Genomic DNA, 26,592 nt, shown 5'->3' on the forward strand with positions numbered 1-26,592 from the left:
ATTAGAGAGTTTGCTTCTGTCACAAACTGTGACAGTCAGTGTCAGCCTTTGCCTGGAAGAAAATGAGTCACTTTTTCATTAGTAATCAAGTCATGTCTATTTTTTAAGAGTGACCCAGAAATTCAAGGCCATGAGTTTCAGCAATACGAGACAGAGAATCAGACACCACAAACATTGTATACAAATAGAATTAAGACAGAAAAATTAAAGTCAAGGAGGTACAGAGTTACTTTTCAGGATGACTGAGGTTTCAGAAAGGGCAAGTTGCCCCGTAAAATATCCTCAAGATGTGTCTGGCTTACACAACGAGAACCAGTATTTCAAAATCTTAAAGTGACAGGCAGTTAAAACGACTAAGGCACTACCATCGTCTAGGCAAGAGAATCTTAACCACCATCAAATGTTTTCCACACAGAATAGGCAGACCTAGTTTATTCTGGAAAATTGAGGGGTTGGATATGTACTATATAATCAGAGGAAACAAGCAGTAAAGGACCTGAGCTAATTTGGGGTAACCAAAGACTTGGCTAACAGATGCTTCCTTACTCTGGATCCCTCATATGAATCAGATCTGGCCAGCGATATGCTGGACAGAAGATATCTGAGGTTGAGATACCTGATTTCTCAACTAAGGGAATGAACTATGCAGTACATGAAAACCAACCCTCTTCTTAGTGCCTCTGTTTTCCTATCACTTCCCCTATCCCAATCCATTCTTGCTCTTGCCTTAGAGATTCTTAGATTCTGATTTTCCTCGCAAAACATGGCCACAAGCCTACCGCCTCTCTGTCTGGTAGAAGTACAAGAATCAAGAGTCAAGGCCAAAAAGTTCTGAGGGAAGCAGCATAATTGCTCCCAGCTGCCCTCTCTTCCTGTCCCCAGGTCCTCTCCTTCACCCTCACTCTAGGCATTCTACCTCCAAACGTTCAAGTTAACATGTGCTAAAGGAATGATTTTCTAAATCACTTACCTGTCACTGTGAAACTAGATTAATCCACATACTGGTTTAGTAAAACCTCACACAAACCAGCATATACACAGAAGACAGCAATCAAGATGAAGAAAACGTTTGAAACTGTGTCATTAAGAAAACGTGATGAAGAAATTGGTAATGATTATTCCAGGAAATAACAGTCCCTTCTAGTCTCCTCAGCTCCCTTCCTCTCACCCTTCTCCTACCTATCCATCTTCTAAGGCACCACTAATATTCAAAGATTTAGGATCTAAGCAGTGCACCAAAAGTCCTCTGATTTTACTCTTTTGTCCCACAGTACTTGTTCCTTTGTCTGAGTGCCCATAGTTATTATCTGTGCCCCTACACTGGGATATTACAAACTGTTTTATTTTACACATCTCTGTATGCTTCATCTCCCCAGCAAGACTTCAGAAGACTGCCACCATGTCTTATGCAGGAGAAACTGCAGTCACTGTCAGACAGTCTCTGGGTACGTATACTTGTGAATAAAGAAGTCAGGTAACACAGGCCTCTTGGGCTTTTCTGTCTATTCACAATACCCAGTACAGTGATCAGTTATAGTAGCCTGCTCAATAAATACTAGTGTGATAAAAATTAAACTTTTGTTTGAAAAGTGAGGATTCTATAGTGCTTCAGAGTCCATCTAACTTTCAGTGTTCAGCACACAGGATTATAGACAGTGACTGCAGGAAAATGACCTGAATCTATACAGATTTAATACCCTAAATGCTACCATTCTACATAAATCCTGATCAGATTATTTTCTTATTAACACCTACCTTTCTCCTCATATTTACGTGAAGGCAAAAAACTGGATAGAATGCTCTAGTTGAATGTGTTCACTGAATAATATCACCCATCACTTAAATAATGCCTTTCTTAGTCTTTATTTTCACTTTTCTTTCATAAAACTCTTTTCATAAAGATCAAGTAGGAGACTGTTTAGGAGAAGAGCATTTCGAGCGGAAATTAACTGCATTACTTTTTCATAGGAGAAGGCTGATGGAGTCTAAGAATTGGCAGTACATTTTTGGACACAGAGGACTAAGTGCTAGTGAAGGTCACTGACAGTGAATAAACAGGATCTAGAAAATGTGCGGAAATCCAATAGAAATTTTAATTTACCTTACATTGGGTTGTAAGGTAAAACTCAACTAAAAGAAATATGAAAACAAAATGCATAACACAGTCGCATGTGCACACGTGTGCGCATACACACATATGACAGGAGGACGGAGAGACACTAAACTTCATTCCTAACTACTGTATGTTGAGAGGAGGACTAATAAAAACCTCTATCACACCCACATATTTATGCTAGCTCAACAAATTTTAAAGTGCTTGGAAATTTTTAGATGATTACTTTTTCTCATATTCTGATATCCCCCATTCCTTTGCTATCATTCATAAGGGCAGATGTAGACAAAATTAAAGAATTTAATTAAGCCTCTCCATATCCTGAAAGAGAAATATTTCTCATTTTGTTTAGTCACAAAATAAGGGAGAAAAAAAGAATTCCTGTGTGAAATTAATGGTGCTAATGAGACATGCCTGAATAAGGAACTTCACATAAGATTACGATTGACCTGGAGGCTGTGTTGAAAGAAACCTAGCTAAATTCACATCTATTAATGCCAGATTGCAGGCCAAAATTTGTTGATTTAATTTCTTGGCAGTTACCCAAGACAGGTAAAAGGATATAGGCAGAGCCTAAGAACCAGATTCTCCTACTACTTCACTGAACACTGAAATATATAAAGGTCCCAACTGAAAGAATAAAAATTAGTTGAAAATAGTATGGAAATTATGTTGCTATGTGTTAAGAAGCTACTAACTGGCCAGGCACAGTGGTTCAGGCCTGTAATTCCAGCCCTTTGGGAGGCAGAAGTGGGAGGATCACTTGAGCCCAGGAATTCGAGACCAGCCTGAGCAACATGTGAGACCGTGTCTCTATAAAAAGTTTTAAAAATGGGAGACTGAGGCAGGAGGATGGATGGCTTGAGCCTAGGAGGTGGAGGCTGCAGTGATCCATGATTGCTCTACTGCACTCAAGCCTGGGCCACAGATGGAGATGCTAGTAACCAAGACTTCCTTTACAAAAGACCCCTTAGGGAAACATCATATTTGATAAAGGATTTTAATAGGACATAAGTATTAATAAGAATCACTTAGGAATGGTACTGTTAAAGGGCCCAGATCTCAAGTCCTAATACAAGGAAAAGCCTCACAGGACATACTGATATGCATCTGTAACTCACTATGCAAACGTAAGGTGTCATATTCAACAACTTGTGACTTTTGTGCTGGCAACAACATTTATGAAAAATCACTGAATTTAACCTGTCTCAATTTCACAACTGCATAAATCTGTCTGGACTTGCTCCTGTTCCATTAGTAAAAAGAAAGGAGAAGTTTCAAATTAGTTCTCTCTACTGAAGCACACTTTAATAGACAATATCCTCTATCCCCACCTTCACTGCCCTCTTCTATTTCATCCACAGTTATTACATTGAGCTTTCATGTTAAAGGCCATTTCTCAGAAATGCAGTATTCACCAAACCTGGCCCATGTACACTCATGTAACTATATGCAGATTTAGTGTTATAGAATGATATGAGGTACTCAGGCCTACCTAATGCTACTGTCTTTAAATTTAGAAATTACATAAAGCAGTGTTTTAATCATATTCCTGATCTGAAAAGTCCCCTTTTCGTATACTTTCAAGTGTTCCACACTTCCTTTTCAGAAGGTTCCATTTGAACTACCAACTTAAAACAGGTAATTCTGTCCCATTTTATTGACTGGCAAACTGAGACTCAAGGTGACAGTACATTTTCCACGAGTATATCTCAGGTTAGCTACTGAGTGATGGGATCTTGAGTGAATTATTTAACTTCTCTTAGCTTCCATATAGTCTCTCTCTCACATGAGGACTAAAGTAAATACATGTAAACTACTTGAGAACAGACCCTAATACGCAATGTTAGCTAGCATTATAGACTTTAACTTGCCAAAGATCCAATTGTTAATAGGAATCAGGACTCAAACTTAAGTCTATCTGGCATAAAAAAACCTATGTCCTTGGCTGGGCGTGGTGGCTCACGCCTGTAATCCCAGCACTTTGGGAGGCCGAGGCGGGCAGATCACGAGGTAAGGAGATCTAGACCATCCTGGCTAACACGGTGAAACCCCGTCTCTACTAAAAATACAAAAAATTAGCCAGGCGTGGTGGCGTGCGCCGGTAGTCCCAGCTACTCGGGAGGCTGAGGCAGGAAGATGGCGTGAACCCAGGAGGCGGAGCTTGCAGTGAGCCGAGATCACGCCACTGCACTCCAGCCTGGGCGACACAGCGAGACTCTGTCTCCAAAAAAAAAAAAAAAACAAAGTCATACTGCCAGAGTGAGGAGCAGAAACAGCCATTCTGGCTCCAGAGCCCACGCTCTTGAAAACTACACTGAACCATCTCTGTCTATCGTGGATAGACAGATCATGCTCAAATCAAGGGAGCAAGATAAGGCTGGTACTGTGCTACAAGACACATGCTTGGCTTAAGCAAACTAAGTCAGAGAATAAGGAGTTATGATGACTTCACTTCATGAAAAACCATGTTACTTTCATGAGTCAAAGAGGTTAAGTAACACCAATTGCTACAAGCATCCCTAGGGAAAGCTTCTGACAATGAGAAGTCCTGCCTGACAAGTACATGGTTGACAGAAGTATAGGTTTAACAATGAACTCCCTGGATTATTATGTGCTTTGAAAACTGAATGATGAAGGAGAGAAGAGAGAGTGAGAAATAAAGAGTGAGTTACTTATTCAAAATCATGCAACAGGCCAGGAGCAGTGGCTCATGCCTGTAAGCCCAGCACTTGGGGAGGCCGAGGCAGGTGGATCACCTGAGGTCCGAAGTTTGAGACCAGCCTGGCCAATATGGTGAAACCCCATCTCTACTAAAAATACAAAATAAGCCGGGCATGGTGACAGGTGCCTGTAATCCCAGCTACTCAGGAGGCTGAGGCAGGAGAATCGCTTGAACCCGGGAGGCAAAGGTTACAGTGAGCTGAGATGGTGCCATTGCACTCCAGCCTGGGTGACAAGAATGAAACTCTGTCTCAAAAAAACAAAAAAACAAACAAACAAAAATCATGCAACAGAATGTTAGAATTGGAAGAGAGTGAAAAGTAATTTAGTTTAACCCAGAAAGCAGTGTTATTTCCCACATACTTCAAAGAACAGACTTTTAAGTATTCTTTTAAAAGTCAGAAATGCCGGCCAGGTGCGGTGGCTCATGCCTGTAATCCCAGCACTTTGGGAGGCTGAGGCAGGCAGATCACAAGGTCAGCAGTTCAAGACCAGCCTGACCAACATGGTGAAACCCCTGTCTCTACTAAAAATACAAAAATTAGCCGGGTATGGTGGCGCGCACCTGTAATCCCAGCTACTTAGGAGGCTGAGGCAGAGGAATCGCTTGAACCTGGGAGGTGGAGGTTGCAGTGAGCTGAGATCGTGCCACTGCACTCCAGCCTGGGTAACAGAATGAGACGCTTTCTCAAAAACAAAAAAAGAGTCAGAACTACTATATTTTTCATGAAAAGCCAAAATCCAATTTATCAATTAGATAAAGTTCTGTTGACACCCAGCCTAAAAAAGTCTCTGAAGAAATGGAATAAATCTTCCATTTGTATAGTATTTGAAGTACCACATAGATTTGCTGAAAAGATCTGTGAGAATCTTGGGGGAAGTGCTTTACAAATTATTGTCTCTTTATTTAAAAATTAGAAAAGTAAAGCTCAGATCTTAAGTAACTAGCTTCATGGTCACAGAGCTGGAAAAAGGAAGAAGTATCAATTAAACCCAATTCTTCTGTCCCTTAATTCATTCAGTTCTGTCACTCCCTATGGGAGCGAGGCTATGAAAAGGGTGGAGGGAGAAGAACTCTGTGTATGGGTACGCATCTCTATGTGTTGGGATGTCAGGTTCATTTAATTAGAGAACTCTTTACATCTCTCTGATGTCCTCCAGTATATGCTGAGAACCATTGCTACCATTTGTTGATTTCTTTTAGAGGTGGGGAGTCTTGCTATGTTGTCCAGGCTAGAGTACAGTGGCTATTCATAGGTGCGCTCACAGCACAATACAGCCTCGAACTCCTGGCCTCAAGTAATCCTGCTTCAGCCTCGTGGGTAGATGGGACTACAGGCATGCCACCATGCCTGGCTCCTAGCTACCCTTTAAACTTTACTGAATGTCTACCTGTCAGGAAGAGAAACCGGCCTCCCTTGGATGTGGTCTGAAGGATGCCCACGCCTGAAAAGGGTAAGAAAGAGATACCTGAAAAAAGTTTGCAGAATATCCCTTTCCTATAATTACACAAGTTTGGGAGCCTCTGCTGTGTACTCTGATCTCTTGTTTAATGTGTTTCTCCACTCTGTAAGATGATTTTCATATCCTTTTAAGACTTTAGTCAATTTTCATCCTATTTTGCATGTGGCTAAATGCTTTCATTAGGTATCTTACTTTAAAATATTGCTTCAGATTAATGGAGAAACTACACACTGAAAAGTAAACTCAATAGAATAGGCTGAAATTGTAACCATAAACAACAGTCATTACCGTCAGTGCCTTTGTGTATATATCCATTGGCAGGAGGCATAAGTTGCTGATGACTGCCTGCCTCAGAGTTGCTGTAGCCTTCCTGTGGCTCAGACAGCGTTCCTTGGGAAGACAAGTAGCTGGGAATGTCTGCAGGCAGACTGAGCTCCTCTGTAAAAGAGACATTTTTAACTCTCAAAGGTAGGCAGTTGAAGCCAACACTCAGAAGACTATTTTGCAAATGTGTTCCACTTTGATACTATTAGCAAGAAAAACTGTACGTACCTAGGACCGCAACAGCTCTTGGTACTTCCCCTAAAACTATTTCTCACTAGAATTCTTCTCAAAGCTTCACTTTAAAACTTTCATTGAAAGAAACAAAACCTAAAGGTTGAAATCTTATCTACTGCCATGCTTTCATAATCTATCTGCCTAGATTTCTTTTCTTGCAGGATTTCAGGGTGAGAGGTGTAAAAGACTGACCTCAATGATCCAGTTTGATATTCAAGGGAAAAAAAGAGACTGATCTCAATCACAAGGGCTCCACTCTTCCTTACAGCAAAATTATGATGAAAAGGAGCCTTAGACATTAAAGAGAATGCATCTGTAATGCGTTTTTAGAAGTAAAGTTTGGCCGGGCGTGGTGGCTCACGCTTGTAATCCCAGCCCTCTGGGAGGCCAAGGTGGGTGGATCACGAGGTCAAAAGATTGAGACCATCCTGGTCAACATGGTGAAACCCCATCTCGACTAAAAATACAAAAATTAGCTGGGCATGGTGGCACACGCCTGTAGTCCCAGCTACTCGGGAGGCTGAGTCAGGAGAATCGCTTGAACCCGGGAAGTGGAAGTTGCATTGAGCCAAGATCATGCCGCTGCACTCCAGCCTGGCAACAGAGCGAGATTCTATCTCAAAAAAAAAAAAAAAAGTATTTACAAATTCTTAAAATTGGTCAGACGCAGTGGCTCATGCCTGTAATCCCAGCACTTTGAGAGGCCAAGGCAGACAAATTGCTTGAGCCCAGGAGTTTGAGACCAGCTTGGGCAACATGGCAAAACCCGACTCTACTAAAAATATAAAAACTTAGTCAGGCGCGGTGGCACATGCCTATAGTCCCCGCTTCTCAGAAGGCCGAGATGGGAGAATCACCTGAGCCTGGGAAGTCAACGCTGCAGTGAGCCATGAATGTACCGATACACTCTGACCTGGGCATTACAGTAACACCCTATCTCAAATAAACAAAATTCTTTCCTCAAACAGGTTCTGTTATGAACCTATTCCTCAAAGAGGTTCTGTTATATCAAAGAAGTTGAACATTTTAACAACAAAAACTCCCTTCTATCACATATCAGGTAATGTATCACAGCTCTTCAGTTTTTTGAGGGGGAAGATGAGGTCTCGCTATGTTGCCCAGGTGGGCCTTGAACTCCTGGGCTCAAGCAGCCCTCCCACCTCATCCTCCTGAGTAGCTGGGAGTACAGGCATGTGCTACTATGATCAGCTCTCAGTTTTTTATATTGTACAATTAATCCTATACTACATTCTTGACTCAAGTACAAGCCATAGGTGTCATGTGGGTACTACTTACCTGTGTTTGTGATACTATAGTCTTCATTTTTCTTTCTCATGTGGTAACAATGACCCAGATCAAAGAAGTGCCAACAACACACAGACCACAACAATGATGACAATGCCAACTGTGGTCCAGGCATCATCTTCATGCCCAATGCTACTCTGGGAAGAGTCACAATTGGGGGATGAAATGACATTTAGGTAAATGTGGCCACGTTCTGTCCCAAGGGTGTTAGACATAATGCAGGTATATTTCCCAGCATCTTCTAGCCCGGCATCTACAATGATGAGAAGCTGATTGGCTGCAGCAAAGAAATGTCGTTCTGTCACCAGCAAAGGCCCATCATCTTTAGTCCAGTTGAGACGAGGGGCAGGACTCCCTCCAGCTATGCACTGTAACACCGCAGTTTCACCTCAGGTTACTGTCTTATCCTCCAGGGGTCTAATAAATGAGGGTGTCTCTAACAGGAAAACATTTAAAAAAAAAAATGAAAAGTTAGGCAATTTTATTCCCTAATTCCTACTGAATTAGACCAATGGGGGTATAATAAAATGAGTAATTTTATATACTCATGGGAGGATTAGAAGTTAATGTTTCAGAACGAAATCCTGAAAAAAGCCTCAATCTTTTCTCGATAATTCCAGCTTAGGCAAGCTATCCTAAGAAAGAAGTTCAGGGCAGCTGCAATAGCTGGAGGGGGTGAGCAGGGGTGACCCATTAAAAAAGATTAAAAATAACTTAAAAAAAAGAAATTCAAAGATTTATATGCAAAGATGTTTACTACAAAATGTGTAACTTTAAAGAATAAAGAAAAATATTTTTAAATCTAGCAGAAAAATGATTAAGTAAATTATAGTCACATGATCTTTTACAAAGACTTTAATAACAAGGCAACTTGTGGTACAATATTAAATGAAGAAAATGTAGGTATATTTGACTACATAAAAGTGAGAGGGAAAGTCTAGAATATGCTAAAATCCTTAAGTATTTGAGTGACTTTCCTCCCCTTTCCCTAATTTTCTGTATATCTTAACATTTTAAAACAATAAATGACTTATTTTTCTAAGGCTGAGGCAGGCGGATCATGAGGTCAGGAGTTCGAGACCAGCCTGACCAACATGGTGAAACCCCGTCTCTAAAAAAAATACAAAAATTAGCTGGGCGCAGTGGTACATGCCTGTAGTACCAGCTACTCAGGAGGCTGAGGCAGGAGAATCACTTGAACCCGGGAAGTGGAGGTTGCTCTGAGCCGAGATTGCGCCACTGCATTCCAGCCTGGGCAACAGAATGAGACTCCGTCTCAAAATAAATAAATAAATAAATAAATAAATGACTTATTTTTCTGGTTATACAAGTAAACAATACAAACCAACAAACTTAAAAAAAATAATAATAATAACTGACATCTAGGAGAATAGAGAACTGGAAAGTAGAATTTACGCTGGATTTGGGTTCCATGAAGAAAAGTATTGTAATAAGGAAGAAAAAACAAAACAAACAAACAACAACAAAAAAAACCCAGGCTAGCAGGGGAAAATTTTTAGGAAAAAAGGCATTTTACCAGAAATACGGTTAAGAAGAACACACTGAAAAGGAAAGCAGAAACTCTAACCAGAAAACACATCTTTTTTTTTTTTTTGTATTAAATTTTTTTTGAAAATGAACTAGGAGCAAACAGTTAAATAATCTTAGGTTCCTATCAAGCAATAAGCGAAGCAGCATCAAATGGCTGGGATACACCTAAAAGAACAGTGGAACTCTCAATGCAAACTCACTGAATAGTAAACACACCTACATGAAACAGAAACCTTACAGAGAAGGACTTAAAAAGATAAGCTGATAAAGGAATTTGAACTTTCAATTATTGTGACAAGGATGCCTACCTAATTTTGCCCTATGTATTTTCCCACATTTCAGTTATCTGACCCACTAATTCCTAGACTGACATAACCTTGCATAAAACTGTGAAATAAGATAAAGATCTAAGAATCACAGAGGTAATCTCAAACTTATTTTTCTTGCTCATTAAGACCAAGAGTAGCTCCCAAAGACTCCAACAAAAGCAGGGACCCATGGAGCAGTAAATGTACCTAACACTGTTAGGGAAGCATTTGCTGAGAGACCTCCTGCTGTATTTTGTGCCATGCAGCTATAGATTCCCATATCTTCTATTTTCACATTGGCAATAAAGAAGACGTCATCCTCGGGCATGACGTGCATGCGTCTTTCTCGAGCCGCAGGAAAGTCAGTACCACCATCTTTCTGCCAGGAAATCTGAGGTGCAGGGTGTCCCTCTGCAGCACATTCTAATCTGGCCATGGCACCAGTGCGAATAGTCAGATCCATTGGCGTTTTCAGAAAAGATGGCATCTCTGTTTCCAGAAAAATCACCAAGAAAAAGTGGGCAAGGGAACAAAGACACATATATGCATACAAATAGGCATGAAAGAATCTAGTAGGCAAGACACCCCCTAATGTTCCATTTCTTTGTGAAGACAGGCTCTCTGATTGAGAGTGAATATAGTTTTATAAATTTTAAAAAACAAAAACAAACTTTAGAGATAGGGTCTTGCTCTGCTGTCCAGGCGGGAGTACACTGGCGCAATCATAGCTCACTGCAGCTTCAAATTCCTGGCCTCAAGCTATCCTCCCACCTTGGCCTCCCAAAGTGCTGGGACTACAAGCCTGAGCCACAGCACCCAGCCAAGAGTGAATATGGTTTTGAGAACATCTTTTCTTCCAGAACCTCAGAGTATTTGGAGCACACTGATGACTGTGTCTTCTAGGATGCATGATACACTTAATCATCAGCTGGAACTAGGGAAAGCAGAAGGCCACAAACCTTCTTTGAACTTCATATTTTAGAACCTGGTATTTAGTATGACTCTCTCACTTATGAAGCTAAATGATGCTTCCCTGGGAGGCTGAGGCAGGAGAATCACTTGAAACTAGGAGGTGAAGGTTGCAGTGAGCTGAGATCACACCACTGCACTCCAGCCTGCATGACAGAGTGAGAGTCCATCTCAAAAATGTTCCCAAACCAACATCTACAAAGCTATCAAGGAAACTGCATGCTAAAAAAAACTTATGCCTTCAAAAGTATCATTAAAAAACACAGAAGCGAAACATAAGTAATCTTTTGGTTGTACAAACCCTAAAATGTTGTAGTTATTCAATTTAATAGGCAATAGATAAATCAAGCTGTTTTTAAGAAGCTTTTGCAGGAAAGAAGAGTATTCATTTTTAAAATGATCCTGTGTGGAGTGGAAAACCAAACACCATATGTTCTCACTTATAAGTGGGAGCTAAGTATGAGTACACAAAGGCATACAGAGTGGTATCATGGACGTTAGAGATTCAGAATGGAGAGTGAGCGGGGGCTAGGGATAAAAAACTACACATTAGATACTAGGTACGCTACTCAGTGATGGGTGCACTAAATTCTCAGAATGCACCACTATAATTCATCCATGGGAAAAAAACTCACTTGTACCCCAAAAGGTACTGAAATAAGGCAGGGTGCAGTGGTTCATGCCTGTAATCCGAATACTTTGGGAGGCCGAGGCAGGTGGATCACTTGCGCTCAGGAGTCTGAGACCAACCTGGCCAAAATGGTGAAACTTTGTCTCTACTAAAAATACAAAAATTAGATGGGCCTGGTGGCGCACATCTGTAATTCCAGCTACTCGAATTACAGGAGACAGGAGAATCACTTGAACCTGGGAGGCGGAATTTGCAGTGAGCCGAGATCATGCCACTGCATTCCATCCTGGGCGACAGAGCGAGACTCCATCTCAAAACAAAAAACAAGAGAAATTAAAATAAATAAATAAAAATACACACACACACACACACACACAAATGATCCTGTGTAACTACATTTAGACAATGATAATGACCATTAGACCCAAAAATGTCCTAAATATTCCCAGTTATTAGAAGGCCCATCAGGAATAAATTTCATAGTTATCAAGAGAGATTTATGGTTCTGGAATGAAAACTGAGAATTTCATAAGAATGTCTTCAAAAGCATAAACAGCAGTGAAAGTAGCACATCTCCTAGGGCCACAGCACTTACCCTTCAACCAAAGACCAATTAGAGACCATAAGTGGGCAGACTGACTAATCCAAAAATCCCACCCACTTGATAAGTTATCACAACTCAAAAGACAATAACAGTAAGAGTCCTACTTAAATGTCAGATTTAGTCTAATTCTCTCAAGTGATTCAAAACTGAACATGAAAAATCCTTCTAAACTAAAAAAAATCAAGGAGCATAATTCCTTACCATTTACTGTCAGTTTGGCTTTCTGAGAATAATTAGAACCAAAGTGATTAGTAACAATACACTGATATTTTCCTTCATCTGTGAAATTCACATTGAAAAGATGTAAGATACTAGTATATTCCAGAGCTTCTCCAGCTTGCTGCCGATAACGAACAAAATTCTCAGTATCCACGTCATACAGGATTTCACTGTCTTTGCGCCACACAGTGGACATGGGTGAATCACTGCTGCTCACTGCAGTGCACGTCAGAGTCACATTCATGCCTCTTAGAGCAATTATGGTTTCAGGATGTGTCCTTACCTGTGGCTTGAGAAAATCATCTAAGCGGAAAAAAATGCATCCGTAGCCAAGTCAGTTATTTATTTTTGCTTTAGATTCAATTTTAAAACAAATACTATAAAATTGTGTGTTCTGTTTACAAAGTGGCATATTAAAGTTGAAAGAGACTACAGAGCTACAGTCCAATTCCCTTGTTTAAAGATGGGGGAAATGAGGCCCAGAAAATTCAAATGACTTGCTCAAAGACATGTCAGTCAGTGGCAGAGCCTGGACTGGAACTCAGGTTTCCTGACTTCAGGATCCAGCACTTTTCTACTAGCCCTTACTGTCACCTGTGTGCTCAGAATATATTTCTCAAGCATTATCAGTTATTGGGGAAAAACAGAAACCTTATATTAGGATTTCAAGACAAGTTCTACTTCTATTACCCCTTGTATATATGTATCTGATAGATAAACATGTATATGGCCAGGCGCGGTGGCTCACACCTGTAGTCCTAGCACTTTCGGAGGTCGAAGTGGGTGGATCAACTCAGGTCAGGAGTTCGAGACCAGCCTGACCAACATGGCGAAACCCCGTCACTTCTAAAAACACAAAAATTACCCAGGCGAGGTGGCAGCCGCCTGTAATCCCAGCTACTTGAAAAGCTGAGGAAGGAGAATCACTTGAACCCGGGGGGTAGAGGTGGCTAGTGAGCCGAGATCACGCCACTTCACTCCAGCCTGGGCAAAAGAGCGAGACTCTGTCTCAAAAAATATATGTGTATATATAACCATTATCCTTTCTGTGCCAATATAAAATGGGGGGATTATGAATGATTTATATTTCACAGAGAATACCTAATAAAACAAATTATTTGAAAGCATTTTGTATGTGCACAGGTTTCACCTGAAGTAGTGAAAAAATCCAAATAGGTCAAATGTCCAGCTGAAGATTGGCGTAGGACTGGCTAATAAAATATGGATTCATAATTAATAATGTTATTGGACTGATTGAGAGAAGCAGATATATAAATTCTTAACCAGTATCTCCACTGCATAACATTTCATTGTGCCATAAAAGCAGTTAAGTGGAAGGGGAGGAAGAAATATATGGTATGTCTATATTTAAAACTAAGTAAAAAGGGAATGTGTGGCAATGTCAGCAGAATTTAACCTTTACTAGATTCTGTTTTCTTCTTTAAACTTTGTAAAAAACAATGGATGTATTTTGTGAGCCCGAACTTCCAAGTGTGTGTTCTGTTCCAACCATCTTTAAGTACACTGTGAAAACAGATTTGGCAATATATAGGTACTCAAATGATCAGAGATACTAGGGATATCCAACATAGATACACTGATCTAAAAGTTCTCCTATGTAAAGCTAAGAATCAGTCATTCCACTTTAAAGAAAAAAAAAATTGTTTTCTTGAGACAGAGTCTCACTCTGTTGCCCAGACTGGAATGCAGTGGCACAATCTTGCCTCACTGCAACCTCCAACTCTCGGTTCAAGCGATTCTCCTGCCTCAGCCTCCAGAGAAGCTGGGATTACAGGCGTGTGCCACCACGCCCAGCTAATGTTTGTATTTTTAGTAGAGTCAGGGTTTCGCCATGCTGGCCAGGCTGGTCTCGAACTCCAGACCCCAGATGACCCACCTGCCTCAGCCTCCCAAAGTGCTGGGATTACAGGTGTGAGCCACAGTGCCCGGCCTAAAGGACATTTAAGTGTAAAGGAAAATGTTCCAAATTGAGAAAGAATAATATAGAAGTATACTTGAAATTGTCTGGGCACGGTGGCTCACACCTGTAATCCCAGCACTTTGGGAGGCAGAGGCAGGCAGATCACCTGAGGTCAGGAGTTCAACACCAGCCTGGCCAACATGGCAAAACTCCGTCTCTACTAAACATACAAAAATTAGCCAGGTATGGTGGCACACGCCTGTAATCCCAGCTACTCAGGAGGCTGAGACAGGAGAATCGCTTGAACCCGGGAGGCAGAGGTTGCAGTGAGCTGAGATCGCACCACTGCACTCCAGCCTGGGTGACGCAGCAAGACTCCATTAGAAAAAAAAAAGTATATTTGAAATTATAAGTGCTAGAATCAGGACAACTTGTCTATGACTATCTCTCTCCCCTCAAGGAAAAAACAAAACTCTGCCACTTTAATGTTATGAAACCACACAAAAAATATGAAACACACAGAATCAGTATATTCATACATTGCTGGTGACAACTTTAAACTAGTGCTATCTTTTTGGAAAGTACCTGGTGGCACTTTTCAAGATCTACTAAAAATGTTCATATAAAAAAACTCATATTGCTTGATTCAGGAATCTGACTACCAAATACCTAACCTAAGGTTAACAGTCCCTCTAAAAGAGAAAAGCCTTCATTCATTAAAATGCCTGTGATCATTTTTAATGGCAATTAAAACTGTATGATTACAAAATTCCTAGTGGAAAACCATTCTGGTTTAATTTTTTTAATTCTGTTAAGATTATAAGTGTGTAATATATAAAATTTTAAAACAAAAATATAAACCACAGACAAAATCTTTCAGATCCACATTCAGGATGCTTTGCCCTGCTAGCCATTCAGGGTGTGCACAGCTTACATTCACAGAATGTTGAAAGTTATTATCAACCAACCGTTGAAGTAGCCACTTCAAATGGCAGTCACAGAGCAAACTGCTTGTGTTCAGAATCCTGCAGGAAAGAAAAGAGGAAAAGCATCCTTTGTTTTACTTTTCATTCTAAACGTCTTCAGTATTAAAACCTTACCACACACCTATCCATTATTCTTGCCAAAAACATTTAACGTAAATCATGAGAAAACAAATTGAGACTGTCAGCCAAAATTCTTTAAACATATCAACCTCATGAAAGACACTAAAAAAAGAGAGGGGAAGAAGGGTGGCCAGGGATCTGTTTTGAAGACGACTAAAGAATCATTACAATAAAATGAAATGTGTGATCCTTGATTGAAAAAAAACATCTGCAAATGACTTTTTTTAACATTGGGGAAATTTGAGTATGGACTCTGTATTAGTTAATATTACCTTATCGATGTTAATTTCTTTGGGTGTGGTAATGGTGATGTCTCTGTTAGAAAATGTACTTGTTCTTAAAAAATACATGCTGAGATATTTAGAGGTGAAGTGTCATCATGGCTGCAACTTTTAAATGGTCAGCAAAAAAACTGTGCATATATGTATATATATATTTGTGTGTATGTGGAGAGAGAGCAAGAGATAAAATGAGAGAGGAGGAGGGAGGGAAATAGAACAAATTCAGCAAAAAGTTAACAATTGGTGAATCTAGATAAAGGGTATAGGGGTGTTAATTGTACCTTCCTTTAAATTTTTGAGGTTTAAATTTTTCCCATGAAAGTATGGGGAAACACTTACTATATATTGGAGCATTGAGAGATCTTTGTTGTAGACAACATATAATTATTGTCAAATTATTTCATCAACACTAAAAACACTTCAGCACTAGGCCAGGCTCAGTGGCTCACACCTGTAATCCTAGCACTTTGGGAGGCAGAGGCGGGCGGATCACCTGTGGTCAGGAGTTCCAGACCAGCCTGGCCAACATGGCGAAACCCTATCTCTACTAAAAATACAAAAAGTAGCTGGGCGTGGTGGATGGCACCTATAATCCCAGCTACTTGGTAGTCTGAGGCAGGAGAACTGCTTGAACCCGGGAGGCAGAAGTTGCAGTGAGCCGAGATCACGCCACTGCACATCAGCCTGGGCAAGAGAGTGAGACTGTCTCCCAAAAACAAAACAAAAAGAAAACCCACTTCAACACCGTGCAATGTGTAATGCAATCTAAACTAAGAGCACTGAAAAAGTATTTGTGGTTTATAACCCTGTAAAACATATCTGAAAAATCAGTATTTTCTCTCAATGACCCCTTAAATGTCCCATCCACTTAGAAGCAGGGAAAGTAAATGATTTTGAGAACTTGCTTTATGTGCATGATCAAATCCTTATCAAGTTTAATGTTTGGCATAAAGTATCTAAGATCTGATTCCACAGAAATTTCAATTTTAACTCTTTTTTTTTTTGAGACAGAGTCTCGCTCTGTTGCCCAGGCTGGAGTGCAGTGGCGCAATCTCGGCCCACTGCAACCTCTGCCTCCCGGGTTCAAGCGATTCTCCTGCCTCAGCCTCCCAAGTAGCTGGGACTACAGGTGCGTGCCACCATGCCCAGCTAATGTTTGTATTTTTAGTAGAGACGGGGTTTCACCATACTGGCCAGGATGGTCTTGATCTCTTGACCTCGTGATCCACCTGCCTTGGCCTCCCAGAGTGCTGGGATTACAGGCGTGAGCCACCACGCCTGGCAAAGTTTCAATTTTAAGAATGAAAAAAATTGACTTACATTGTTCAACTGTTCAAAGTTGACATATTGTTATTAAACAAGAGGGGCACTGGCAAAGATTACTATGCTTTTATAATGCTTTAACAAGTTTCATTGAGTAATTTTTTCTCTAACAGTTGGTTTGAACAAACTGCTATTGCGGGAACTTTAATGCAACTGTGTTGTGAGACAGGAACCTGCTGTGTTGCCCAGACTGGTCTCTAACTCCGGGACTCAGAGGATCCTCCCACCTGAGCTTTCTGATCTGGGATTACAGGCATGAGCCACCACACCTGGCTCTAATGCAACTTTTTTACTGAGAATTGTTGGTTGCTTTTGGTTACTTTAAAAGTCATATTTATAACACTTTTTAGGTCAACATTTATTAAAATCTCTCTATACTTTTTGGTATTCCCCACAAGGCTTTGCATCAATAATAGGAGGTGTATGAAAAACTTGCATATAAATTTTAAAATACTTTCCATTAAAGTTATATAATTATAGTAGAAAATTAGAAAGTACCACTAAACCAAGAGGGAGAGAAGGCTCCTCAAATCCTCACTACTCAAAGACAACCACTAGCAATATTTTAGTATAATCTATCCACACATTTGTTGAGAGAATACCGTATACTCTGTTAAGTACTTGTGGTCAGGATTTGGTTAGTATATGAAGAATGGAAAGAAGCAAAAGACATAGAAGTGAAGGAAGCTACTGTGAATTAAGTTTCGTCTGTGGCCAGGCACTGGGCTAAATACTTTATTTATTTATTTATTTATTTTTTGAGACAGAGTCTTGCTCTGTCAACCAGGCTGGAGTGCAGTGGTGAGATCTCAGCTCACCGCAACCTCCACCTCCCGGGTTCAAGCAATTCTCCTGCCTCAGCCACCTGAGTAGCTGGGATTACAGGCACATGCCACCACGCCTGGTTAATTTTTGTATTTTTAGTAGAGACAGGGTTTCACCATATTGGCCAGGCTGGTCTCGAACTCATGACCTCGTGATCTGCCCGCCTCGGCCTCCCAAAGTACTGGGATTACAGACATGAGCCACCGCGCCCGGTTGAGGTAGGCATTTTCAATTCCATTTTCTAGAAATGGAAACTGAGATTTTGGAGGCATTCAGTATCACGTCTAAAATAAATGGTAGAGTTAGGATATGAGCCCAGGTCTTTTGAGTTCAGCTTATATTATACCTAAGAAAACATAAATTGGACAAGGTCACTCCTCTTTTCTAAAGATACAAAAATTAGCTGGGTGTGGTGGTGGGCGCCTGTAATCCCAGCTCTTCAGGAGGCTGAGGCAGAACTGCTTGAACCCGGAAGGCAGAGGCTGCAGTGAGCTGAGATCGTGCCACTGCACTCCAGCCTATGTGACAGAGGGAGACTCCATCTCAAAAAAAAAAAAACTTTTATTTTGCCATGATGTGTAATCTTATGGAGGCTGAAGAGACATCTAGGGGCTGTCTGGATATCTCCAAAGCCCATCTGAGTGTAGATAAAATACTTAGTCTACTTCCAATTGTTCTTTTTCCTTTTCAACCCAAGTCATTACTTTTGGGAGTCCCCAAGTCCCCTGAGAGATCCCCAGGAAGGGTGGGGGGCCTACAGTCCCAGTGACAAAGAGTCCAGAATGAGAAGGAAAAAGTCTAGCAGTGGGTGGACAGATGGATGGAGGATGTAAGAATTTGAAGGGAGTCATATCAAAGGGCTCAAGGGAACTGGAAGGAACATTAAAGGTGGTAAGAGGAGGAATAAGGAGCAGTAGCAATGGGAAGAAAGACAGCTTACAGGATGCGGTCTGGGGAGATCTTAAGTATTCCAAACAGGCCAATAAAGGTCCAACAAGGAGGAGGTGGACAGAACCAGTGGTGGAGCAATATAGTTAGCAGGGGCTCAAACAGAGGGGATTCAGATGCCAGAGAAATTGCCATAGGAGAAGTAGGATCCATTAGAGACAACAGAGTAGCCTCACAGAGTTCCAAGGACTTTTAGTCCAAGGAGTCAGGGAATAAACCCCACTCAGGAAAGAGCCAGGAAGAAGACCTTCAAGCCCAGGAGGTACCTTTCAAAAGAAGTCTGGCCTCTAGCCCAACTCCAGAGAACATATTCACAATCTTGAGAATCGAAATCTTTCCTTACCAGCTTCAACAGATGTTTGTCCGGAGCAATGGTTCGTTAGTCTGACTCACCATTGGACCCCCGATCTATCAGTCAGGAGTGAAGACAATGGCTTCGAAGGTGCACACTTGGGGTCCTGGGTGAGAGGTCTGGGGGTCCAATGATGAATCTGATCCTATCGGAGTCACAGCACCGTAACTGTTAAATAAAAAATTACTCAGTGATACTTGTTAAAGCATGGTAAGGTAGACGTTATTCAGGATCATCTCAATAGATACAGGGACCACGGCAATGTGATGTTGCAGCTGGGGAGAGAGACTGGGTTCAACTCAGTGAGGGAGAGACAGTAGGGAAACAGCAAGGGCAAGTATAGCCAAGGAGCAAGGTGGGTTTGCTTTCATCCCACTCAGTGGATGTGAAATTACTAAAAAATAACATCCAGAGTAAGGAAGACTCTGGCTAAACCCTAACAGGATTCTTGCTGAAGACAGGCCAGGGTGATCAGACATCACCTGGGAATGGTCTACAATGAGGAAGAGTTCTTGCTAAACTGGTTTTACAGGGTTTGTGCTAAAATTGGATTTTACACAGCTAGGCCTAGGAGAAGGTTTAAGGGCTTGCCTACGGGTTGGTTAAGCAAAGAATCTTTGTGACAACTCTCAAATTACTAAATGACTCTCTGAAGATTGAGACTGCAATATTTGCTTTGACCTACTGTTTAAATTTTATGTTAAACTGAGTTCTTGTAACAGTTAAAACTTTCTTGCCAGCTCTCAGGTTATCACTGGCAAAAAAAAAAGGAGGGGGGCAGAGTATACTAATTTGTAGTAAGTCACAACTTATAATTAAACTAAGCCTATAAGAAATAACTCAAAATATCTCAACAGATCAAAATATCTACTTTAAAAATCTGGCAGAAAATAACTAATGATGATTTTCATAACATTTTAATTTTAGTTTTTATTGTTAACATTACTCAGCTTCTACTCTGTGCCAAGCTCTGTGCTGAGCATTTTCTCAAAACCCTCCAGTTTCCTAATGCATACAAGAAAGCAAAAATCCTAATTCCTCGTGGTCTATTATGATCTGCCTCCTAACTCTCTCTTTAAAAAGAAAAATATGAACATAATTTTATTGTTAGACCTATTAAAACTGTAAATTCGATATGCTTTTCAAGAACAACAAAAAAGGTAGGTTAGAACAAAGCAGTTTGGGGTAAAAAAAAAAATATCTTGACAGGCCAGGCGCAGTGGCTCATGCCTGTAATCCCAGCACTTTGGGAGGCCGAGGCGGGCGGATCACGAGGTCAGGAGATTGAGACCATCCTGGCTAACACAGTGAAACCTCATCTCTACTAAAAATACAAAAAAATTAACCGGGCGTGGTGGGGGGCGCCTGTAGTCCCAGCTACTCAGGGGGCTGAGGCAGGAGAATCACTTGAACCCGGGAGGCAGAGGTTGCAGTGAGCTGAGATGGCACCACTGGACTCCTGCCTGGGAAAGAGCGAGATTGCATCTCAAAAAAAAAATTAAATTAAAAAAAAAATACTGGAACAAATGAAGAGAACGACTAATGAGAAATAAGATGATTAATATCAAAAAAATTGTAGATATTTAATTATTCTACTCTGCTTAACTCTCTAAACTCATTTTACTTCCTACTCCTTGTGCCTGGAAAGCCATTCACCCAGTGTTCACATGGTTTGCCATTTCATTAAGGTCCTGGTTCAAATGCTGTATCTTCAAAAGAGTTTCCCCTCACTGCTTTATCTAAAATAGCAATCCCCACCACTCTTCATACCTTTGACTTAGTTTTTTTTTTCTTCAGTTGTTACCTGATGAGATATTATATATCTACTGGTCTATTATTTATCTTCCTCACTAGGATTTACTGTAATATGCTATGAGTACAGAGACTCTGTCTTGTGCACTAATGTTTTCATCATCCAGAACAGTATCCTACATAGCAGATGATGAATAAATATTTGAGTAAACAAGTTATCTCACTTTATCTTCACATAACCCTGAGGGAGGTGCTATTCCCATTCTGGGAACAGAAACTGAGTCGTAGGCTAACAGTTTGCCCATTATCACACAGTTGTAAGGAATGGAGTAAGGATTTGAGCCTAGGCCGTTTGAAAACTCACACATTTCCAGTGCATCTCAAATTATCCATGGTAAGCACCAGTCTTTTAAATTTCCAATCCACTGCAGACCAATACTTTTATAAACTACAACAAAAGTGTCACAGTAATGTCAAATTGTTCTAAAAGTTTCTAAAGGCTTATTCTGCATTTCTATCCTTATCTTCTCATCAACCAGTTCTGCTCCACAGAGTATCCTTTGAGTAGCTTCCCAGGCAAGGCAAAATAATTTCTATAATCTAGTGGTTCTTACCCCTGACTGCATATTTGAATCAATGGAGTTTAAAAATAATACCAGGCGGGACCGGTGGCTCACGCCTGTAATCCCAACACTTTGGGAGGCTGAAGCAGACAGATCACCTGAGGTCAGGAGTTCGAGACCAGCTGGCCAACATGGCGAAACCCTGTCTCTACTAAAAATACAAACATTAGCCGGGTGTGGTGGCAGGCGCCTGTAATCCCAGCTACTCAGGAGGCTGAGGTGAGAACTGCTTGAACCCAGGAGGCAGAGGTTGCAGTGGGCCGAGATCGCACCACTGCACTCCAGCCTAGGGGATAGAGTAAGACTGTCTCCAAAAAAATATAAAAATATATAAATATAAATAATACCAATGCCCAACTAACCTCCAATCCCCTAGGGAAATCTCGAAACCAGTAAGAACAATTTTTAAAACTCATCAATGAAAAAGGGTATAAAATGATACATACACACACTTGTCTATTTTGACATTTTAGTAGTTTGAACAGGTTAGAGAACCGTCTCTGACAATTATACTAACTGTTAAATCACCTCGGAAACTATAAAACAAAATCACATAATACCTTTATTGTAACCCACACAAGGTGTTAAGAACTGGTAACACATGTTTCTCATAATCCAAAAAGGAACAGTAGGGTATACATAAAGCATAAGGAGCAGTGCTGAGGTCTCCTAATTATGAGCATTGGTAGAACAGGCAAAACAGAAGGTCTTGGTGCCACACACTCTGGGCTTTTCAATGTTGGCTATTTTAAAATTACCTCTAGCCGCTTAAATAACTGAGTATTAATACTTTCTTTTTTCCTGCCTGAACTGTGTGCTTTTGGAAATAACTTGGGTCACTCCCATCACACTTTAAGCACAACAAGCAGGAACAATGATCCAACTGGTGATTTTAAAAAGACAAGTTACTTACAGTTCTTTTAAATGAGTCTGAGAAAAAGCATTTTCTTGGATAGACATTATAGCATTATTGTTCAAATCTCTGAAATAAAGAGAAATGAAATATTATCAGTCACCATTTCTATATCAAGTTACATAAACACTTTACATGGTCATGAAAACCTCTGCTAATAGCAAAGATTATTTATAGAGTAAGCAAAATGTATGCAAAATACTTACAGATGCTCAAGGGATTCAAGACCAATGAATGCTTTCTTTGTAATTGACTTAATCTGGTTTCCTTGTAAGATTCTGAAATATAAACAGACCTTTCTAAGAAAGCTCTCCACTAAACAAAATTAAATTCATTAAACATTTACCTATAAAAAGTGAAAATAAGCGTAGCGTACTTTTTTATATACTTAACAGCTTTACTGAGGTACAACTGATATACTAAAAACTACACATATTTAATGTGTACAATTTGATGAGAACGTGCATTTTTAAGAAAGTTATGAAATTTAATTATTAATCAATGCAAAACATAGCATGAAAGTGTCTGTCAAGATGTTAAAGCTCAATGAGGTGAACAACCATCTTGACCACTGATAAACTGGTAATTTTCAGATGTTAAATTCCTTATATTCCTCATGTCTCCATTCAGAGCAAAAGATTGTCAGATGAAAGAAATTCAGACAAGTGTGAACCTTTGGAGAAATTCTTCTCATGGGAAAAGATCTAAAATCTTATGTGAGAGAATGCTCTACTTCTGCTAGATAAATTACTCATAAATCTCCTACAATTAAACAAACTACAAATTAAACAGATTACCAACACATTACTCTACTTTCTCAATGCATTCCTTTTACTTGAATAGAAATTCTACTTCCATAAATAACTTCTCTTTAAGTGTCCACAGGAATGCTTTTTCAATAAAAAGTGCCCCGACAACAACAACAAAAAAAACACAAAAACAAAAAAACTAGCTGGGCATGGGGGCTCATGCCTATAATCCCAGCACTTTGGGAGGCCAAGGTGGGAGGATCACTTGAGCCCAGGAGTTCAACACCAGCCTGGGCAATATAGTGAGACTCTGTCTCTACAAAAAAAAAATTTTAATTAGCTAGGCATGGTGATACACACCTTTAGTCCTAGCTCCTTAGGAGGCCAAGGTGGGAGATCACTTGAGCCTAGGAGGTTGAAGCTGCTGTGAGCTGTGATTGCACCACAGCACTCCAGCCTGGGTGACAGAGCAAGACCCTGTCTCAAAAAAAAAAAAAAAAGAAAAGAAAAAAACCAGCCAAGTTCAGTGGCTCATACCTATAATCCGGGCACTTTGGGAGGCTGAAGCAGGCAGATCATGAGGTCAGGAGTTCAAGACCAGCCTGGCCAAGATGGTGAAACCCTGTCTCTACTAAAAATACAAAAATTAGCTGGGCATGGTGGCATGCGCTTGTAATCCAAGCTACTCAGGAGGCTGAGGCAGGAGAATTGCTTGAACCAGGACCTAGGAGGCAGAGGTTGTAGTGAGCCGAGATCGCGCCACTGCATCCCAGCCTGGGATACAGAGTGAGACTCAGTTTCAAAAAAACGAACAAACAAACAAACAATGAAACCCCACAGAGCTCCCAGAGTGTCAGAAAGCTCAGACTTTGTAGCCATATGAAATAAACATAATTCAATCATATTTACAGCCGGCTCTTGAAAACATGCCTATGTAGACATACATAAATACTATAATACATACAGTTTAGTGAGACTTGTTGAGTCCAGCAAAGGCTTCACTAGCATCTTCTTTGGCCCATGAAATTTCATTGTTTCTTAAGTCTCTACAAAAATGTCAGAGAAAGACAGGTTCTATTAGTCAATACAACCATCACAACATTGAGCAGTATCCTGGTATGGTGATGTCAAGGTGCACATGCTAATTCTGATCCTTACTTTAACAGTTATTTATGATGAAGGCTCAACTCTGCTTCTTAAGAAATATCTGTAATAAACACGTAAGAACTGATTCTTATAAGCTAAGAATTAAGCTGGCCTTGGTAAATAAAGCAACCTGCTAAAAGTATTACTCTTCCAAGCAAAGAGCCCTTCATTATGTTAGCATATTAAAAATTATAAACAGGGTCCTGAAAAGAGCAGGAGGGTTTCAAGATGCAGGGTATATGGCTTATAAATCTGATTTCAGATTAACGGGATTTCTGGGTGACCCAAGCCTTCCTCTGGTACCTTGAACTTACAATGGCTGACAGAGAGTAATATCAATACAGTTTCATTGCTCAAGAGCAATTAAAGATGCCCCATGGGAAGCAAAAATGATAAACCCATGTGTTAGCGTGTCCCCGATCTATCAGTCAGGAGTGAAGACAATGGCTTCAAAGGTGCACACTTGGGGTCCTGGGTGAGAGGTCTGGGGGTCCAATGATGAACCTGATCCTATCGGAGTCACAGCACCGTAACGGTTAAATAAAAAATTACTCAGTGATACTTGTTAAAGCATGGTAAGGTAGACGTTATTCAGGATCATCTCAATAGATATAGGGACCACGGCATTACTTTGAATCTTATTCTCATTACTGTAGGTAGAAACCAGAGTTCAAAAGTACATCGCAAAATTTTAATTCTGTAGACAGCATTATACCATATATGCAGTATAGCATAGGAAGCTACCTCTGGAATTTGAGTCTGATTTCCAGCAGGATTCCACTACTGGTTGACCCTAGGTAAGTTACTCAATTTCCTCACCTATAAAACTGAGGTAATACTATTAGCTCACAGGGTTATTGGGAGGATATTACAAAATGGCTCTGGAGAGTTATCTGTATTTACTGCCTACTTCTTCATCTCTAGTTCTCACTGAAGTCACTCCAATCTACCTTTTAACTTCCAATGAAGTGCTTTTGTCAAGGTCACCAACAACCTCCACGTCGCCAACTCCAGTGGATAATTCTCAGAATGCACCTAACTCAATGGTCCTGATTTCCCTCTTCCTCCCTGATCCCTCCCTCTCAGTCTTCTTTGCTGGATTCTTCTCTTTCCAACCTTTCAGTTGTGGGTGCTTCAGGGCTTGCTCAGTCCTCCCACCTCTTTGCTACCTACTTACTCCTCCAGAAGATATCATCTGGTCACATGGCTTCAAATACCATAGCAATTAGGGAGATTCATATACCCAAATGCTCACTTGACATCTCCATTCAGATATCTAATAGGTGTCTCATATGCAGAACTGAATTCTTTTTTTATTTTTTTTGAGACAGAGTCTCACTCTGTTGCCCAGGCTGGAGTGCAGCAGCATGATCTTGGCTCACTGCAACCTCTGTCTCCACAGTCCAATTGATTCTTGTGCATCAGCCTCCCGAGTAGCTGGGATTACAGGCATGCGCCACCACGCTTGGCTAATTTTTTGTATTTTTTAGTAGAGACAGGGTTTCGCCATGTTGGCCAGGCTGCTCTCAAACTCCTGACCGCAAGTGATTTGCTCGCCTTAGCCTCCTAAAGGGCTGGGATTAACACGTGAGCCACCATGCTCGGCCCAAAACAGAATTCTTGATTTTTCTCCCACAACCTGCTCCTCCTGCAGTCTTTGCCATCCTAGAAAATGGCACCACCATTCAGGCGCTCAGGATACAGACTCTTAAAGGTACCCTTGATTCCACTCATTCTCTCACAACCCACATCAAATCCATCAGCAAGTCCTATTAGTAATATGTTTAAAAATATATCCACAGTCTCACCACCTGCCCCCTTACCCACTGCCAAGAGCCTGGCCAAGCTACCACCTCCCCAGCTTGGACTCCTGAGAGAGCTCCCGGCGCTCCCGCTGCTTCTGCGCGTGCCCCTGTCAGGCTGTTCTGCGCACACCTATTCTTCAAAAGAGAAGCCAAATATCAGCATTCCCCTGCTCACAACCCTCTCACAGCTCCCAACACAAGAAGAGTAAGGCCCACATCCTAATTGTGATCTACAAAGGCCACATGAGGTCTGGCCAGGCCCCCTCTGGCCCCACTTTGGACTATTATTCTCTGTGCTCCCCCCATACTGCCCTTCTCCCCTTTGCTTGGATTGATCGGGCATGCTCCAGCCTGAGGGTCTCTGCACTGGCTGTGCCTCATCCTACTCTCCTCCCAGATGGC

The 26,592-nt window shown here is 40.9% G+C and overlaps 2 protein-coding genes across 5 annotated transcripts in view; both read right to left on the minus strand.

Moving 5' to 3' along the window:
• The window catches only part of LOC129525330 (neuroblastoma breakpoint family member 1-like), a 79,415-nt gene extending 56,704 nt beyond the window's left edge, over nucleotides 1-22,711 (minus strand). Inside the window, exons 1-6 of one of the 2 annotated variants that reach the window (XM_063698343.1) lie at nucleotides 22,697-22,711; nucleotides 22,491-22,559; nucleotides 19,194-19,370; nucleotides 15,336-15,392; nucleotides 8,156-8,600; nucleotides 6,590-6,739 (exon numbers count right to left, since the gene is read on the minus strand). The gene's annotated coding sequence lies outside the window, so the exon portion shown is untranslated. Of the gene's footprint in view, nucleotides 1-6,589; nucleotides 6,740-8,155; nucleotides 8,601-15,335; nucleotides 15,393-19,193; nucleotides 19,371-22,490; nucleotides 22,560-22,696 lie in introns of those variants that run through there. The other variant, XM_055355280.2, reaches the window with a different exon arrangement.
• Nucleotides 22,712-24,209: 1,498 nt separating this feature from the next.
• Nucleotides 24,210-26,592, minus strand: part of LOC129523581 (sortilin-like) — a 55,753-nt gene continuing 53,370 nt past the window's right edge. For 2 of the 3 annotated variants that reach the window (XM_055355454.2, XM_055355453.2), the window contains exons 9-10: nucleotides 24,398-26,320; nucleotides 24,210-24,285 (exon numbers count right to left, since the gene is read on the minus strand). In XM_055355454.2, coding sequence (XP_055211429.1) covers nucleotides 26,051-26,320 — 270 coding nt within the window. In that variant the 3' untranslated portion in view covers nucleotides 24,210-24,285; nucleotides 24,398-26,050. Of the gene's footprint in view, nucleotides 24,286-24,397; nucleotides 26,326-26,592 lie in introns of those variants that run through there. The other variant, XM_055355460.2, reaches the window with a different exon arrangement.

The sequence above is a fragment of the Gorilla gorilla genome, chromosome 1, assembly GCF_029281585.2.
Source record: "Gorilla gorilla gorilla isolate KB3781 chromosome 1, NHGRI_mGorGor1-v2.1_pri, whole genome shotgun sequence".
NCBI lineage: Eukaryota > Metazoa > Chordata > Mammalia > Primates > Hominidae > Gorilla > Gorilla gorilla.